At 53.2% G+C, this 17,175-nt stretch overlaps 5 protein-coding genes across 5 annotated transcripts; 2 read left to right on the forward strand and 3 right to left on the reverse strand.

The window, feature by feature from the left end:
* Positions 1 to 187: 187 nt before the first annotated feature.
* QC761_0058230 (uncharacterized protein) lies at positions 188 to 744 on the forward strand (the record flags this gene model as incomplete). The annotated part of the gene is made up of 2 exons (XM_062872542.1): positions 188 to 324; positions 421 to 744. Exons 1-2 carry the CDS (start codon positions 292 to 294, stop codon positions 742 to 744), a joined length of 357 nt encoding a protein of 118 aa, XP_062733951.1. The 5' UTR covers positions 188 to 291.
* Positions 745 to 1,356: 612 nt separating this feature from the next.
* Positions 1,357 to 3,988, forward strand: QC761_309670 (uncharacterized protein; the record flags this gene model as incomplete). Its single annotated transcript, XM_062878114.1, has 3 exons — positions 1,357 to 1,769; positions 1,823 to 2,018; positions 2,081 to 3,988. 3 exons carry the CDS (start codon positions 1,357 to 1,359, stop codon positions 3,986 to 3,988), a joined length of 2,517 nt encoding a protein of 838 aa, XP_062733952.1.
* Positions 3,989 to 6,100: 2,112 nt separating this feature from the next.
* On the reverse strand, positions 6,101 to 8,686 carry SDA1 (Severe Depolymerization of Actin). Its single transcript, XM_062878115.1, has 3 exons — positions 8,510 to 8,686; positions 7,686 to 8,444; positions 6,101 to 7,626 (listed from the first exon to the last, which is right to left on the reverse strand). The coding sequence occupies exons 1-3, from the start codon at positions 8,590 to 8,592 to the stop codon at positions 6,213 to 6,215; spliced, it is 2,256 nt and encodes a 751-aa protein (XP_062733953.1). The 5' UTR covers positions 8,593 to 8,686; the 3' UTR covers positions 6,101 to 6,212.
* A 689-nt stretch (positions 8,687 to 9,375) lies between these two features.
* QC761_309690 (uncharacterized protein) lies at positions 9,376 to 11,225 on the reverse strand (the record flags this gene model as incomplete). Its single annotated transcript, XM_062878116.1, has 2 exons — positions 9,376 to 10,211; positions 10,265 to 11,225. 2 exons carry the CDS (start codon positions 11,223 to 11,225, stop codon positions 9,376 to 9,378), a joined length of 1,797 nt encoding a protein of 598 aa, XP_062733954.1.
* A 2,855-nt stretch (positions 11,226 to 14,080) lies between these two features.
* On the reverse strand, positions 14,081 to 16,570 carry QC761_309700 (uncharacterized protein; the record flags this gene model as incomplete). Its single annotated transcript, XM_062878117.1, has 1 exon — positions 14,081 to 16,570. One exon carries the CDS (start codon positions 16,568 to 16,570, stop codon positions 14,081 to 14,083), a length of 2,490 nt encoding a protein of 829 aa, XP_062733955.1.
* Positions 16,571 to 17,175: the final 605 nt, after the last annotated feature.

Raw genomic sequence — 17,175 nt, forward strand, 5'->3', positions numbered from 1 at the left:
GGTTCCATCATCCACATGATCGAACGATCGGGCGATACAACCTGGAAGTGGAATATCACAGACCTCTCGGCGCAAGGAATCATTCCCATCGTTATTTTTCTACCCCGTCTCCCGCTGCCCTGTCGCTCTAGTCACATAACTTCGTCCGTCCGTTTCTTGGCTGGCCATCACCACAGCACAGACCTGCTGCGGATGCCAAGCGCCGACTCAGCATGAATCGACAAATTGATGACAACCACTGGTAGAAACGACACAAACTTGAAGACGACTTCGTGGCAGTTTTGAAGGCAAATGGAAAACTATTTGAGTGGTGCGGACACGCCGGTTAGTTAAGCGCTGTTTCCGCTGAGCATCTGTCTGCCAATTCGGTCATTCCGTCGCTTGGGCGCCCTGATAGCTAACGATAGGTTCCAGCCGCAGAAAAGAGGTGCAAACAAGGCCGGCCATATACTTGGCGGCATAATGAAAACCTCTGGAAACAAGCTGTGGGCCGCAACAGACCCCTTGTCAAGCAATATGGCGGCGCATGCATGGAAGCCTTCTAGAAGGAGTTTCCTCCTGCAGCCGAGATCTGCTCTCGTCATCCCGGGCATCCCCTCCCCTACCCCCCCCGTATCATTCCCATTTGCAACCTCTCCCAAACTATGTACAGCTAGGCCAGCATCTATCGGCGGCTCCAGCACGTATTCGGCCTGGTATACGCCCGCTACGGTATCATCCGACATCATGGTTCGCCATAGGTAGTGACAGACCAAAATATCACCACTCGGTGCAACCCCAATAACACAACACGTGGTGAGGGTGTTGTGAGAGAGCGCTGAAATGCATGTTTAATGTTTCCCAAGGTTTCACACACTCATATTCCCTTACCGCCTGTCAGAGAGGCCTGAAGGCCAGCGGCTTGATGCGATCTGGTGGTTGCCAACCCCTGTCCAATCCATTGGCTTCGCAAAGGAGCCCCAAGGCGGCACAGACGTCGCCGCGTTGGTCCGCGCCGTCACTATACAGGGGACGTACTTCTGGAACATGCATGGAAGCTGCGTGGAAGCTACACAGAAGCCTTCGACGTTGCATCCGACTTTTTATACTTAGCGGGATACCCGTGCCTCGCACCAATCTCATCCCACAGGAACAGGTACTTCTGCATCAGGCCCCTTTGGGCCCATCTGGCTCCCCCTGGCTGAACCACATCTGTCTTCCTCCCCCCCAGCTGCCCATCACCACCCTTTTACGGACCATGTTCAACTCCGTCTGCGACCAACTCCCCACATTGACCCCACGAACAGACCAGGGGACTCTACTGCTCCTTTCAGTGCCCTTGATCAAATAAACACTCGGAATTGTCCGCATTAAACAATGGCCCAGGCCGGAATATCACCTTTACCTATCTCGATATCAACGATTATGCCTGCAGACATGATGGCTCATCTTGGATCAGGCCAAGGACAGCCCGGCCTCGTCATGTATGGTCTCTATGGACTAGATACGTTCGAGCACGTCGACATCGATGAATATCAGGTTCCGTTCCCCATCAACCGTCGTCGACCATGCTCAAGCAGCTTTCCCAAGCCTTGCGTGTTCGACAGTATGGCCTCCTCACCATCACCAGGCTCTGTTACAACTGCGCCGTCCAGAGAAGGCTCTCGGATCGGACGACCACCGCAATGGACAGTTTCACGATCACGAAAGCTGGCTAGGCTATACCTCTATACGACACTTTCCATCGAGAGGATTATCCGGGTGCTTGAAGATGACGTCTTCAAACCGAGGTGCGGGGATCGGGAGTTTGCAGGGCTCTACACGGCGCTGACAGTTTTTGCAGGAAGAATTCAGCTCAAAAGACGATTCACAAAATGCTGGACAACGACCCCCGATATCTTCGACCCGAGTCACGGATTGAAATGAACCAACGCATCAGTAATCTTGCTGCCTCTGTCACTCGCCGAAGAAAGAAGACGGCAGTTCCAGCCTACGAATCAAGCCTTCATGGAGCAACCATAGACGCCTTGTATGGCGAGGTTAGTGGTGGTACCGTGGACCAAAAGCTGGGAATCCTGCTAACAATATTTTCCATTTGCAGAAGGAACACAATCTGGCAAGGACTGAAATTTCGTCAGTATCTGGCTCAAGCCGTAGGGTAGAGGAAGGCCCTTCCTTTGATTTTGCTGGTTCGCCCGACGCACTCCTTAGTCCTATTCGATGGTCGATACCCCTGAGCGCTCAGAGGACAGACGTCACCGACTTTGCGGGCTCTAGTGACAGAGGTTCAGCCATGGTCCAAGACCTCAAGAGGAGGCTATCAGACTGTTCCACGCACTTCGCCCACCAAATCACATCGTTGATTAGAGACTTTACTATTGCTGGAAGTTCACAAGACGAATTATCTACTGGCCGCCGACCTTCTGTGGCTCTCAGTGACAGGTCTGGGCACGACGAACTTTCTGAGTTGGGGATCAGTAACGAGCCATTCGAAGCCTTCCCCGAGCCGGCCTTCGCAGTACCAGGAGACTTTTTGAGCGCGCACAGACGGAACTGTGCCGACTTTCCAGGGCAGCAACATGGAGTCGGTGACTGTTGGTGCTCCATCGCCGGTGATACCTCGCTGGACCAGAACTCTTGGTTGATGCCGACGGGTGAATTGAGTGTGCGTGCACGCCATGTTCTTAATCATCCTTCTCCAGGTAGTCTCAGCCTCCTTGACAGTTTCGGGAACACGCCTCTACACCTCTTCGCCACGCTAGAAGGGTACCAAGACACCCTCTTCAGAATGGTGCTCAATTGCGATGTCGAAACCCTGAAGATTGCGAACACTGCTGGCCAAACGTTTCTCCATACGCTCAACCTGGAGTGGTTCCTCAACCTTACAGACCCGTCGACACTACTGAAACAACTTCTTTCACACATCAGAGACTCAGTTCCAGACCTTGTTCACGAGACCGATGTGTATGGACGCACCTTCTTTCACCGCGCCCATTCCCTCGTTCGGGATCCAGAAGCCCTTGCCAACCTCTTCTCTCCGTTCGACTCTCTTCGGGCAGCCCGCCGTGATGCCTTCGGCTTCAATCCTCTTGGCAGCGGCATAACGGGCGATCAAGGCCCATATATTCCCCCAAGAAGAGGAAATAACCTTTCACCTCAAGTTGAATACCTTTCCAGTTCCGCCGGTCCTTCACGCGGTCATTCTGCCTCGCCCAGCGACAACGACTCGTTCTTAGCCTATCATGCTCGTCTTGTCGAAGTCATCCAGTCATCCTACAACAACCCACAGGTGGAGGACGCTGAAGGCCGTAACGGATTACACTGTCTTGCAGAGGCTATTCTCAACCAGCAGTCCATGAACCGCCATGTCTCTTCTTCTGTCGGCGCCCCTTCCATCCACCAGCGACCCAGTCTCAAACGAAAACTAGACTCTTCCAAAGAGTCAATCACTTCTTTCCCATCACCTTCGCCTTCCTCCACCGCTTCTGCTTCGACCGTCTCGAACGAATCTACCCTCACGACTCGACTTCGCCATCTCACTGGCCTTCTCCACCACTCGCACGTCGATGTCAACGCCTATGACAAGTCAGGCAACACACCTCTTATGGCTTTCATCACACATATTTCAGATGATCAGGACGACAAATCAAAGACATTACTCGCCATTCTTGAAACTATCATTCGAGCAAAGGGGTGTAAGATCGAGGCTAGGAACAGAAGGGGCGAGACAGCCTTGTTGGTGGCGGCTAGGCTGGGCAGGAAGGTAGCACTAACAACACTGTTGGAACATGGAGCCAATGTTCACGCCCGAGATGTGGATGGGAGGGGGGTGTTGGAGGTGGTGGATGAAGTTTGCAAAGGGGCTGGGAGGGGAGATAGAGGGAAGGGTGCTGGCAAGGGGGACATAAGCCTGTATGCCAGGGCGGAGGCTTGCAGGGTTCTGTTGACTGGGAAGAGGGATTGGGGTGTTGTTGGAAGGCCTGGGGTAGGGAGGGAGTGGAGGGTGTAACTACAGTATGACTGTGGTTATAAGGATGAGACGGGTAGAGGGTTTCAGAGGCCGGATGTAGAGTCGGTCCAGACTCGATCCAGACTCGATCCAAAAGGCTCCAGTGCAAGTTGGGACCTGTATCAAGATATCACCAAAGAGGAAAGTAACTGTATATAGACCTCTAAACTTAGCCGCTTCAACATATTTAGACCTAGGGCATGTAAATAGGCAGTTTTAGGACATTGGCGCTTCCCATGGCCTCTTTAATCTAATGAGGGAGGCCCCATGACCCCTGTTTCCGAATCCCGAAAAAGTCATGAGGAGTAGACCAGTCCGCCATCACCCTGTATGTTAGCTGGGTCTTGGGCCAGTAGTCGGTAGCCTATTCGGATTATCAATTGTAACTTCATTCTTTTCATGGTCTGCTGACTGTGATGTCGCAGAGGGGGACTGGTAGGTTGTTTGAGGACGCGATGCGGGGTTGTTGATAGGATCTGGCCTCGGGAGCTTGGGGGGTAGAAGTCCTTGACAGGGTTTTGAGAAGGCTTGAAGAAATATGCGAGAAGGGCTTTAAAAGGTTCATGAGGTTAAGAATGAGTGGGGCAAGCCGTGTTGGGACTGCTTAATTTACAGGAGTAATTGAAGAATGTGAAAACATATCAACAAATATTAATACATATTTATGAATATTAATATGTATTGACGAATATTAATAGATGTCAACATTTCAGTGCGATCATGATAGAACACCAACGAAGTCGACGATAGGTACAGTCGTGGTTGTCTGTAAACTAGGCATGTTTCTCCTCGCACAACCTCAACTCCAACACAGTTGGCGACGACGCCGGCCATTTTCAGCGCGCACTCAGTGCTCACGCAAGTATTTTAGTCTCTGGTTGCTGCGTCATGAGACCAAACGACCACACGACGAGCCACCATATCCTTTGGCCTGTGATCCCCCCCCCCCTCCCCCCAGGTAGAGTCCACAGCCTTTCTCCTGCGATTCAGCTACCTAACTTCTTCCCAAGTTCATCATAGACGCAGCCCTTTCGTGTCCATGACGGAGGTGAAGTGGGGAATGCCAAAGTAGCGTGTACCGTCCGTCGTCTACAAAGTCCTGGTTCGCCCTCGACGATTCAAACACACCATCTTCGACCTTACATTGCCACCCCACAGGAAATAGCAATTATCTTTCCCGCTTCCCAGCTACGTACTCAGCTACCTCACTCTCCCAACCACAGGTCATCCTCCCAACAGCAATATGTCGTTACCGAGGCAGCTAACCCCCCCTCTCCTCTCTTTCCACCCACCCACCATCCCAAGACTAACCTCCCCATCCCCAGATCCAATTCACCACCCCCATCGACACCGCAAATCTCACCCGCCAATGACTCCTCTCCACCCCACTGCAGCCCAACCACCACCTGCCTCTGCGCCAAACTCGGCCACCCCTGCAACCCACAGTGCAACTGCCACCCCTCCCAACCCCAACAGCAACTCCCAACCTGCAATAAACCCCCTTTTCCCCCGGAAAGCCCCTCGATACCATCATCGCCCGGGGTATTCAGCGATGTCGACGACAACAACAGCAATAACATCCACCCCAACGCCTGCTTCGCCACCTACCTCCTCCGTAACCGCACCTCCCCCGCCGTCACCTCCATGACATCCGAGTCCCTCTTCCGGACCCTCCTCCAAAAACTCCGCCCATTCATCGATAGGTTTGAGATGGGCGGGGAAATCTTGGACGAAGACGGGAAAAGCCTGACCCAATGGCTCCGCGACTTTGAACAAGTCAAGAAACTACCAGAGGACAAACCCTGAAAGCAAGAGGTCGCGAAGCGAATTGCTGTTGGTGGGTGCCGCAGAATGAAAGCACTGCCCAGAGACGATGTCCACCTCGGGTGAGTTGTATTCCTTTTTGTCTCAAGAGCTGGGAAAGCATGCTTGAGATTTGGCACTGTCCAGAGTGTGGCGAGTGCAACAGGCTTAAGGCGTGGCATTGCGGGAGGTGCGAGACGTGCAGGGAGTACTACATGGCTCCCTGCGGGGGCTGTGGAGGTGTGTCCAAGTTTTTTTGTGAATCAGATGGAGCAGAGTGGAGGAGGAATGGGAGGGGGCTCGGACTGGTCATGATGCGAGAAGAATTTGTGATATAAAAGGTGCAATAACATGCTTGATGTTTATTTTCCAACCCACACACATCCTTCGTAAACACAGCTAGGTAGACACATCCAAATGATTAAACACCGTTCCTTCTTCTCCCGCCCTGCTTGCTCTTGGCAATGTGATTCGTCAACGCCTTCTTCGTCTCGACCAAACTCCTCTTGTTCTTGGCCCTCGCCTTGCCAATCGTCATCAAGAAATTCTTCTTCCTCGCCTTCTCCTTGTTGGTCGTGCTCTTGCCCGCGGCCTCCTTCTTGCTCTTCCTGATGGCCTGAGTAGACTTGTGTTCCTCCCTGCCTGGCTTGCCATCTCTCGCCAGAGCCACCCTCTCCTCCTTAGTCGACTTCTTGCCCAACATAGCCGGAAGCTCGATATCCTCAGCTGTAACCCCGTCCTCAATGTGCTTCTCGATAAGCTCCTTCTTGCGCTTGGACTGCGTCGTGCCCAGCATCTTGTCAAGCTTGGCCTCCCGACGAAGTTCCTGCAGCTTGGCCAAATCAGCCGGCGTCAAAATGGTCGTTGTGGCAAGCTTCGTTATCCTTTCCGCCTCAGCCGCCGGGTCTTCCTTTTCCACAAGGTCGGGCGCCTCATCTTCATCATCATCATCACCGCCCTTGCTCTTCCTCGCCTTCTTCTTGGCAGGCCCGTCATCTTCCTCGTCACTGCTGACGTCGATCCACCCGCCAGAGGATTCGCTGTCCGTAGAACCAATCTCCCACTCGTCAGAGTTGAACCCGTCATCCTCCTCATCGTCGTCCTTCTTCGCCTTCTTCTCGCCGTTCTCATCCTCCTCTGCCTCTTCGGCGGCCTTCTTCTTCTTTTGCTCCTCCTTGTACCGGGCCAACAACTCCAGACCCTCAATACCGCCCTCTTCTTCCTCGCCGAACCTGCGCAGCTTGATCTCGCCTGATCTCAAGCCCATGGTGGCTTGCTTGCCGCGGAACTTCTTTTGCAGCAACTCGGGGTAGACCTCTCTGTAGAGTGACTGCAGACCCTTAGCAGCCATAACAACACCCTTATCCTTGCTCTTTTGGTACATGACCAGATCCTGGAGGAGGGTCTCGTTCATGCACAGCGGCTGGCGCATGGCCACCTCCCTGATGGAATTGATACCTGCCGCGCACACCTCAACTGCTGAAGCTTCCGAGACAAACTCGTTGGCGATCTTCACAATCAATGGCTCAATGACATCGGGTGGGACGAGGTTGTGTGTTGCCTGGGCCAGGGAAGCCAGGAAAGAGGTGACGTTGGCCTGTTTGGGTGACAGGTACTTGACGAACCAGGAATAGAGCGAGATGATGGTCAGCTTGTGCAGACCGACCAAACGGGTCACAAGCTGGAGGACAAGAAGCTTGTTCTCGAGAGAGAACTTGTTCTTGGTGTTCTGGAGGTGCTTCTGGAAGAGCTTCTCGGCGAAGCCCTGAGGGTCGTGGATAAGATGGAGCGCCGAGAAGTTGAGGGGATGTGGCGCATGCTTCTTCTTTTCTTGCCTAATGTTGTTGTGTTAGCCACTACCTTGCCTCGGGTCTCCTGTTTCGTCAACACGTACTTCTTGATCTTTTCGATCGCCTTCTCATACTGCTTCGACCTCTTCTTGGTCTTCTTGTTGATCGTCCCCTGATGCTTGACCTTCTTAAGATCAACATCATCATCACTGGCATCATCTTCCAACGCCTCCTCTCTCTCCTTGTCACCGCCCAGAAAGAATCTCACACCACCCACCACAACCTTCTCATTGTCGCTCAAGCAGGCCTCCTTCATGACATCGACCGGTCGCGCATCGTTCCAGACCTGTCTTCTCCACAATTCCCTCGTGATACGGCAAGCCCACATTCCCTTGGTCGAAGTCCTGTCAGACGTGACCAAATTGTGCAGCACCGTCTGAATCGTCCGGTTCAACTTGTGATTCGTGGTCTTGTTGTTTGCCTCCCTCAAATCGCTGATAATCTTGGTGTACAGCAGAGATCGGAGCGTCTTGCTTGGTGTGTTGATCAAAATAGGAAACAGCGTCGTCAGCAGGCTCGTCGAGTCGATCACATCCTTCCTCTTCAGCAGCACCAAGCTGCCCACAATCTTCTCCCTGAGCTCCTTGTCGAGAGCGGCATGGTGCTGGTTGAGCAACTCCTTCAGATGATCCGGAAATGGGGCGGTAATCTCGGGGTAGAGGTTCGCGACGTGCGCGACAAGATCGACCAAGTCGTGGAACTTCTTGACGTCCTCGCTAGAAGCCGTGGCGGGAGAGGAGACAAAAATCTGGCGCTGGGCGTCGTAGGCGAGCCATTGGTCGTAAAATTCCTGCGCATAAGATCTGTCGATTGCGAAAGCTTCTAGTTAGCGATCAATCGGCGAAAGAGGGTTGGAAATGCGGCACACCTGGGATCTCTGCGGATCTTGTACTGCAAACTGACCAGGTCAGCCTCGACCTTTTCGAGCGCGGCAACCTTTCGTTTCGGCATCTTTTCCCAAGGCGACAGCGGCGGTGCTGGCGATTGATGGGCGGTTGGATTGGGTGTGTTGGACGGTGGTTGTTGACTGTCAGTCTAGATTTTTTTACTTTGTTGCTGGCAGACCAGGACTGCGATAAGGCTTATCGGCTACTTTTCAGTGGGGCCTCCCCAAGCTGATGTGGGGCCACTCTGCAGGCGTTCATCCAATGATTCAGGAACCCTCATCCTTAAATCCGGTGAGTGCAAGCTCTCCATAAACAGTACCTTCAAGTCACATGAGAACAAGACGGAACAAGCATTAGATGATATGCAAATTAACGGAGTTGAGGCACATATACCTAGTGTATAGTGCATTCAGTTACATTGGTCCTTATCCCTCGCTATCTCGCAAAAAAAAAAAAAAAAAAAAAAAAAAAAAACCTCTACCGAATGTTTTCATCCGTAGTGCGCTCATCCAGCTCTTTGCTTTCTTTCCTCACATGTCGAGCTCCCAAATGGTCTCTCAATGAACCTCCCCCATCATCAATCGTCATACTACCAGTCCTTCTTCCAAGCAAAAAAAAAGAAATACATCGCATGTCGCCGTTTTGGCCTGTGTAAGGATGACGTCCTTGCAATAAAGCCCAAGACCTTGTCCCAAAAGGAAAACCCAAGGGTAACCACCCGCTCGCTCCAAACGCCCTTGATGAGCTCTCATCAACCTCAAAACGAATAAAAGAATATACGGAAGACCCAGAAAGGATATGCACAAAGAAAAGTAATCCCAAGAGCTCAGGCAGCAATCAAGCGCTTCTACAAGCCGACACCCAACATCTCCAACCTGGATGCGATACAATCCAATTTGGAGGTAAGCCGTTGTATCCTCGCGACAGCCCTGTCCGCAACCGCTTCATCCTCGGTAGTGTTCACCAATTCGTACCGGCTGAGTGCCTTCTCAGGTTCAATGCCACTGAAGGTATCCAGTTCAGACACGGACTGGGAGAGGGCCTCGACGTCAAGTTCAACTGGGCTGGTCACTGACTCGGTAGGAGCAGGAGAGTCGTGGTAGAGGACGAAATCGGGGTTATTCTCAAACTCCTCATTGATGGGAGCGGGCTCTTGCTTCTTGGCCTCGGCGAGGGTCGGTGCCTGCTCGATGATGGGCATGTCTTTGTCCTCATCGTCCGAATCGAACTGTTGACCAACAAAGTTGCTGGTCTTGCCAGAGAGAAGGTTGGCATCAAAGATGGGCTCGGGGGTCTCGAGGACAGCAAAGACCTGGGGCTGGTACGAGAAGCCATCGCTGGGCTCCATGTTTACCAGCGAGGAGAAGTCAACCTGCTCAGGAACCATGGCAAGACCGATTTGCTGGTTGTGGAGCTGTTGTTGAGCGGCATATGGGTTGATGTCCTTGGGCAACTGGCGCTGCTGCTCTGGTTGGGAGGTCTGCTGAGGCTGAGACTGGGGAAGCATCTGAGGATTTGCGCTCAACTGGTTGAGGAAATCAGAGAAGGAGGGAGAGCCAAGAAGCATGCGTGTGAGGTCGGTGAGACGCTTGTTCTCGTCAACCAGGGCGCGGTTCTGGGCACGAAGATCGCCGTTCTCGGTGACCTTGTTGGCGATTTCACTTTCAAGCTGGGTGATGTATTCTGTGAGGGTGTTAGTGATATGCTCATGATAACCAACACGTTGATGCACTTACCCTTTCTCCTGGATCTGAAAGCACGGGCGGACACCTTATTTCTGAGCTGTCGTCTTTCCTTGCTGCTAAGCTTCTTGCCCTCTTCACTTGCGAGCAGCCTCTCATCCTCATCCATGTCGTCCTCGTCCTTCTTTGGGCGGGGAATGTTGAGGACGGTATTGTTCTGGGAGGGCTCCTCTGAGGTTTTGGCGCGCATAGAGTTAAGAAGCTGAGTAATCTTCTGCTCGACAATAGGGTCGTTGGCCTGCGGTGACTTGGCCTTCTGTGCGGACTTGTTTTGTTGCTGTTGAGCCTGCGCACGCTGTCTTTGCTGTTGCTGTTGCTGTTGCTGTTGTTGTTGCTGCTGCTGCTGCTGCTGCTTGGCCAAAGCTGCCTGTTGGTGCATGCCGGGCCAAACGCGACCGGGCTGGAACACCTGAGGCGGCGGCGAGGACAGCCCGGATGGCTCCTGTGGACCGATGTTGCTCGGGTTGATGGTGGACTCGTAGAAGAAGGTCGGATCCGATGAGGGCGAGTCGAAGTCCATGGTGTCCAACTCGGGCGACGTCATCGACCCCTGCGACGGCGCCGTGTTAAAATCGAACAACTCATCGTTGGTGCCCATGTTGAGATAATCAAAACTCCCGAATCCGGTGTTGTATCCTTGAAGATGGGCGTTGGGCTGGTTGAGCGAAAAGGTTGTTGCGATGGCTCCGGGAACAATACCGGTTTGTTGTTTGTAGAGGTCGTACTGGTGGCTGGGCCCGCTTAGCGTCTGGTTGGTCTGGAGCAGGGTGTTTGCCGTTGTTGTCTCGGCCTTGATCGGTCGCGCAAACACGCCCTTGTTCGAGCCGGCAGGTGAAAGAGAGGGAGACTGGTAGAGGTTGTTGGTGTCGTAGTCGGAAAAGTCGACAAAAGAATCGAGGGTATCAATCAACCCAGGCTGCGTCGCAGCCGGGCTCGTTGACATAGGCCCTGACATAGTTTGCCCCCCAGGGGAAATAGGACTGCAGTGATCAGGTCAGGAGTGACTGATCAGTAGGTCAGGGAGGTAGGTGTTCTCGGCGTCGACGTGTTCGTTGTCGTCGAGAGTTGCGTGGTTTCGTGGATTTGTAGCAGGCAGGTGGTTTGTTGTAGTTTTCAAAGGGGCAACCGGAGCAGGTGTTGGAGGGAAGGGGTGCGGGTTGTGGGAGTTGGGGGGATTTTCAGTCTATGGGTGCCTGGGAAGGCCAGCGGTTTGGGCAGTGGTCGGGGCGCTTGGCATCCCGTTGCAGGGAGTGGGTCTGGTTGGACGAACCAATGCAGGCTGACAGGGATTGTGTCGCTCTGTGAGGGGGGGGACGCGTAATCCAATGCCCAGAGCACCCCTCGCCCAATTGGAGGAGCAGCCCTGCTAACAGCCGGTACCTTGTTTCCCACCGTTTTCTGCTGTGCTCTCTGGGTACCTCGGCCAAATTCCTTCTCGTCTTCTCCCCTGCGGCTGCGGTCTGAGGGTGACGAAGCCGACTGCTCCTTTGGGAAGAAGGACAGCTTGCTGACGGTGTGCAAAAGGCCCCAAAATTGATGCCTTGACGACTCGCTGCACAAGTTGACGTTGACAGCATCTTTGTGACGACTACCTCGGTGCGGGGAAGCTGTTTGAGCCTCTTGACTCTGTCTCTATCTTCTTCATTCTCATTCTCATTCCCGGTCATTGCTCAATTGTGCGGACGGGAGGCAGTTTTCGGCGGATGGACGGACATGTCGGACACAATGGGGTCGAAACACCTGAAAACAGCGGGTCGCCATCCGGGCAGTGCAGATATCAACTCAGAAATTGTGCAATCCTGTTGGTCAACAAGCATCTGCACAGCCTCCTAGCTTCTTTGCTACCCATTCGCCCTTGGTACTGATATTCGTGTTGGGGAGAGCATTCTGAAACTTTGACAGCATGACTAACATGTGCATCCCACCCAAACTAGCAGAGGATCCTCCACTGGCTGGGACTTATTAGACGTGATACTCTCCGCGCTCCCAACCCCTGATAATTCCGAGCTGTTGATATGGCACAAGAACCTCGATGACCCCGTTTGTAAAACAAAACGTCCAATGTGGAGTTTCATGCAACAACCGCCGGCCCCATCGCCCCGTTGGGCTCCATTCTCTCCGTACAGTATGTAGAAGACTCTTTACTTGCGAAGCCAGCTGATGGACTATCAGTAGCTAGACGAGCCAAACACCGTCTCGCAGATAGGCTTTTCCATCCCATCCCTCAGCAGACATTGAATGAAGACTTTGGGTGTTTGGCCACCACAAAAATAGCCAGAGTTGCAGAATGCATCACCGGAACAGCAGGACGAAGCAAGCTACAGTGCCCCTGTCTCAACTCCGGGAGCAAGACCGGAACGGTGAACGGACGTGGCGCCCACCGAGCGACCGGGCGCTTGCAACGGAACAAATCCCGTCTTCGGTGAACAAGATCAACCCCCATTCCCGCACCGGACACGGGGAGCGTAAAACGTTGTTTCAACCGATTGTCGGGGCTTCCAAGCCGCCGATCTACCGACCCCCCAGCCTTGTGGAACCTTTCTCTCCCTTCTTTTCTGCAGATCAGCGCCTTCACTAGCCACAGCTCTTGGCGCGCTTGATGACTGTGCGAACAAAAATAGCAACAGCCCCAGATCTCTTCCATCATAAACCCACACTCCACACTTTTCACTGCCGACGACATGCAACCAAATCAGACGGGGACGTTTGATGAGGCTTGAGCATTCCTCGTCCCATACCATCTCCTGATGAAAGCCACAAGAGACACGAGGCTGCCGGCGGCCTCCCATTTCAACGGGAACTCCCGCATTATCATCACCAGCGGCACAAACATCCAATTCAGCCCCCATCATCCCCAGAATGGTCGTAGCCGAGATTGACGACTGAGGCTGTGAAAGTCTGCGATGGTAAGGAGACCACTGTCACACCACCGCCGACATAATACGTGTATTCGAACTGCATGCCAAACCTCGTCTTTGTCGGTCTCGTCACCTTTTGCAAGACATGAAATTGGATGCTTCAAACACGAACCACCGAACAGCAAATGGCCCAGCCAGCCAGCCAGACCGCCAGCAGCATCAACAAGCCCAAAGCTAGCGTCTCCGCAAGGCAGCGCATGTTCTATTCCGGTCCCCTGGCAAGGCACCGTGATCTTGAGTCCGTTTGCGCAAAGTCAAACCTTCAGCAGTGTCAGCGAGTGCTACACTAGAGCGAAAAGCCCCTATCATACCCTCGCAGGTCATGAAGCATCATGCCTTGCAAAGAACGGGTATCGATGTCATGTTGCCTATTTCAAGGTCTTTCCCTGCATGACTTGTTTCCCATCCCAACAGAAAATTCATCGGGACTCCCGGCGCATAACCATGCCTCTCCCGTCACTGCCATCCGCCCGTCGGTCTCCGGTCTCGAAAACAGGTTCAAAGAGAGTGACATCAGTTGTGTGTGCGCCACAACCTTCTCTTTGACATGTGGCTCAGCATGCGTGCGGGATAGCTGTGGCGTAAGTGTGCTGTCAGTCGGAACTTTGCCACACTTGCCCATTTGGGCATTACTTGTGGCTCTGTGGCTGTGCTCACAGAGTCGTTTGTGAGTGGTGCTTCGGCAGATCATGGCTCGATCGACGGCCACAGGCGCCCGCATCAAGGTTTTGGAATCCACAGATCATTAGGGATCGACTTCGTGTTTGGCTTTATCTGCCGATCTCCGGATAGAATATCCTGTCGGGTGCTATGGAAGTCATTTTGACGAAGCTGGTCCGATGATGGAAAATCCACAAAAGGGGGCATATCAAGGGTTATCTAACTGTCCTCCTCATCCAAGCACCACTGACTCCCATGATGGTCTCAGATCTGTCCAAGCGATGAGGTCGACTACACCGCTGGCTAGACGGTAGAGTACCCCATCTATCTCTTTCGTGATCAAAACACAGAGACCCCATGGAGCTCCTGGCGCGAAATCCTTCCACCCAGGTTGACCATAACTCCGAACATCCCACGCCACCCCAGCCCCGATAACCACGATGCGGTACGCCCTGCTTGGATCATCAAATATCTGCTCAGCCCACTGCTTCTCCATGAGCATTGTCCTTCCAACGAAGGGAAGCTTGTCGATGTTCGTATCTGGCTTCGGGGCGGAGGTCATCATGTCAAAGCAGACAGCCGTAGCAGGCGTGTTAAACAATGTCTGTTTCGCCGGGTGAAGCCACAGCGACGCGCAAGTCGTGGTAAACACCAGCGACCCAGGGATCCTTTCCCCTTTCCCCCTCGCTTCATCACTTACCCCCTCATACCGTCTCGCCTTCCAAGGATTATGCCAACACCCCCTCCACGAATGCGCCCTCGTCTCCCACTCCCCCCTCTCCGCCAGCCTATCCCCCCTCACCCACTCCTCATCCAAATAATCCCAAAACTCTTCCTCAGTCATGTAGTCTAACCCGAACCAAGTCTTGTCCTCTACCACCCTCCTCACCTGCTTCTTATCAGAATACCAAAACGTCACCAAATTCCCCACGTCAGAGGGGTAATACCCCCTAAAATACCTCAGCCCGGGTCCATACAGATTCGGCGTGCCAGCTCTCCCACCCCCCTCCCCCCTCAACCCAAACGTAGCCCTAAACCCAGGCCCGTAATCCACTATCCCGTCCCAGCTCGCCCAGCTCCAACTCGGGATCCCCAACGTTTCATCCCTCCCGACGGCAAAATCATCTGACCGCCATAGCAGTCCCTGGAGGAGATACCGCTCCGGAATCCCAAACAACATCTCCGTTTCCATTCGTGACGAGAGCACATTCCCCACCCCGGCAAACGCGTTGAGGATATCACTTCTGAAGGACAGTTCCCTCATGGAGTAAGGAATCGCGCAGCAGGCGTAGGCAACAAAACTTGGCTCAACTTGCAGCCCCGAGGTGGAAGAGTCATGGACTGTGTCGGCCCCCACCCGGGTGTCATGCTCCCATCTCGCACCTTGGTAACAGCTGAAATACGCGCGCTGATCATCCACAAACACCAACCTTCTTGACAGCTTTCGTTCCTGAAATGTCCACCCCCTTGTATCCCATCTTGAGCCTCTGATAGCTCTGTCTGCTGCGGGGCCATAGGCAAGACCTATGGAGCTTTCAAACGGGCCGTCCCATAGGCCGTAAAGGGCTTCGGGGGAAGTGTCTTTGGGGCGGGAGGAAACACCCGGGAGTCCGGGTTTGGAACTCAAGGCAACAATGGTGAAATCTGCCATGTGGTAGATGCGATCCATGGCGGTGATTTGGGAGTGTTTGCTTTTTGCGTCGTCCTGGATGATGCAGAGTCTGTCGACCCAGAGGTAGCGTTTGCCGAGGTCGCGGCAGAGTTGGATTGCGTCTGCCAGGACTGGGGGAAGACGGCTGATATCGAGACCGTGATCACGAGAAAGTTGGTCAATGTTGTCGAGCTGAAGTTGGAGGTCATCTGCTGGGGTGGGAGAGGTTGTTTCTGGAGTGGCTGCCGCCCAGCAGTAGCTAAGCGCGACATAGTCTGCGTTGGGTGTTGTCCAGTCCACGATCCTGTTAAGTTGGGTGTCTATCAATCGGAGACCTGGCGGTGCCACCATTGGCATGAGGAGGTCGTTGCATTCGTCTCCGTGGTTGTGTCGGCAGTCGTCTAACCATGCGGTCAAGTTGGGGAGTGAGATGGGATTTGGCATCCATTGTTCGACATGCTGGAGGTCGTAGCTGTCGTGGCGGTAATAAAGCACCAGCTTCAGGACGAGAGGTGTGAATGAAGAGGTCCCGTTGCTTTGAGTAAGGATGACGCCGGGTAGAATACAGATTCGGCCTGTAAGCGAGGGGTTCGGCGATGGTGCTGCTGTGAGAGTTGACGAATTTGTGTAGGCTGTTGAGGCAACATGCCTCATCAGGAATGGCCTCCACAGACCAAACTTGAAGGCAGATTTTGAGCCATTAGAAATATGCTGCTGGCCGAAATGTTGAACTGAGTCGCTGACGAGCTGACATATCATACAGTCTCGACGACCTTTGAAGGCATTGAGGTCCTGGTATGCTATGTCGTCGAATGTGTGTGGGTGAACACCTCTGGGCCCCTGAGACCCGCGGTTCGTGAAACGATAAGCGTCCAACTTCAGGTAGCTGGGCTCGTCGCAAATTCGAAGGTGGGAGAGATCATTCCAAGACTGACAATTGCCGCATAGGCGTGGGTTGGGAGGGTGTTGCCCCTCACATATCGTGCATGGCAGTTCAGGTGCTTCGGTGTCGTTGTCAAGCGAAATATCTCGGTCATGAGACATGGCGGATGTTGACAAACCAACCATCATAAGTCTAAGGAGCCTTATATTCTATGTTGATGTCGAATAGAATAGTGGACCAACGGAATTGATGCCCAATGGCTCCCGCTTATGAGAGATAGCTGCAGGAAACTCATTACTGCATCTGATGAACAAGCTAGTGGTGCTACCTAAGGTACACACCAATGAATGACCCCTCAGCACAAGAAAGATAGTGTCGAAACAAACCAGCACAGAGTGAACCTGAAAATGCCGTAGGTAGGCAGTATTCAACCCATCAAAATGGTTTGAGCAGGATGGCGGAAACTCCGCGTGCCAATACCTAGACCGAAAACCAGACAGACAAGCACGGCAGCTAGATGGGGAACCGTGCCGCAACAACTAGCAGAGCTGCAGATTCCACACCTGCATCACCTCAGGTGTTACGCTCCAGGCTCCCTTCCTGCTGCGTGGAGGTGCACCATTTCTATCCCGTCAAGTCGCGGTCGGTGAACTTTCCCGCGTTCCATCTTAAATATCTTGCTGACATGTGTAGGAAGACAAGAAGAGGCCTTTTTCTTTTTGTTCAGAAAACCATTGCCTCGTCGCACGCCCACGACATGAGCATTGAGAGCATTCTTGCAAAGCACGGTATT

Source organism: Podospora bellae-mahoneyi, chromosome 3 (assembly GCF_035222275.1).
Source record: "Podospora bellae-mahoneyi strain CBS 112042 chromosome 3, whole genome shotgun sequence".
Classification (NCBI taxonomy): Eukaryota; Fungi; Ascomycota; class Sordariomycetes; order Sordariales; family Podosporaceae; genus Podospora; species Podospora bellae-mahoneyi.

Excerpts from the sequence above, each read along its gene's own strand:
- SDA1 (XM_062878115.1), bottom strand. The coding sequence starts at position 8,592 with ATGCCGAAACGAAAGGTTGCCGCGCTCGAAAAGGTCGAGGCTGACCTG. Across the intron at positions 8,445-8,509 it reads AAGATCCGCAGAGATCCCAG|ATCTTATGCGCAGGAATTTT; the intron begins GTGTGCCGCATT and ends CGCAATCGACAG. Across the intron at positions 7,627-7,685 it reads GCGATCGAAAAGATCAAGAA|GCAAGAAAAGAAGAAGCATG; the intron begins GTACGTGTTGAC and ends CAACAACATTAG.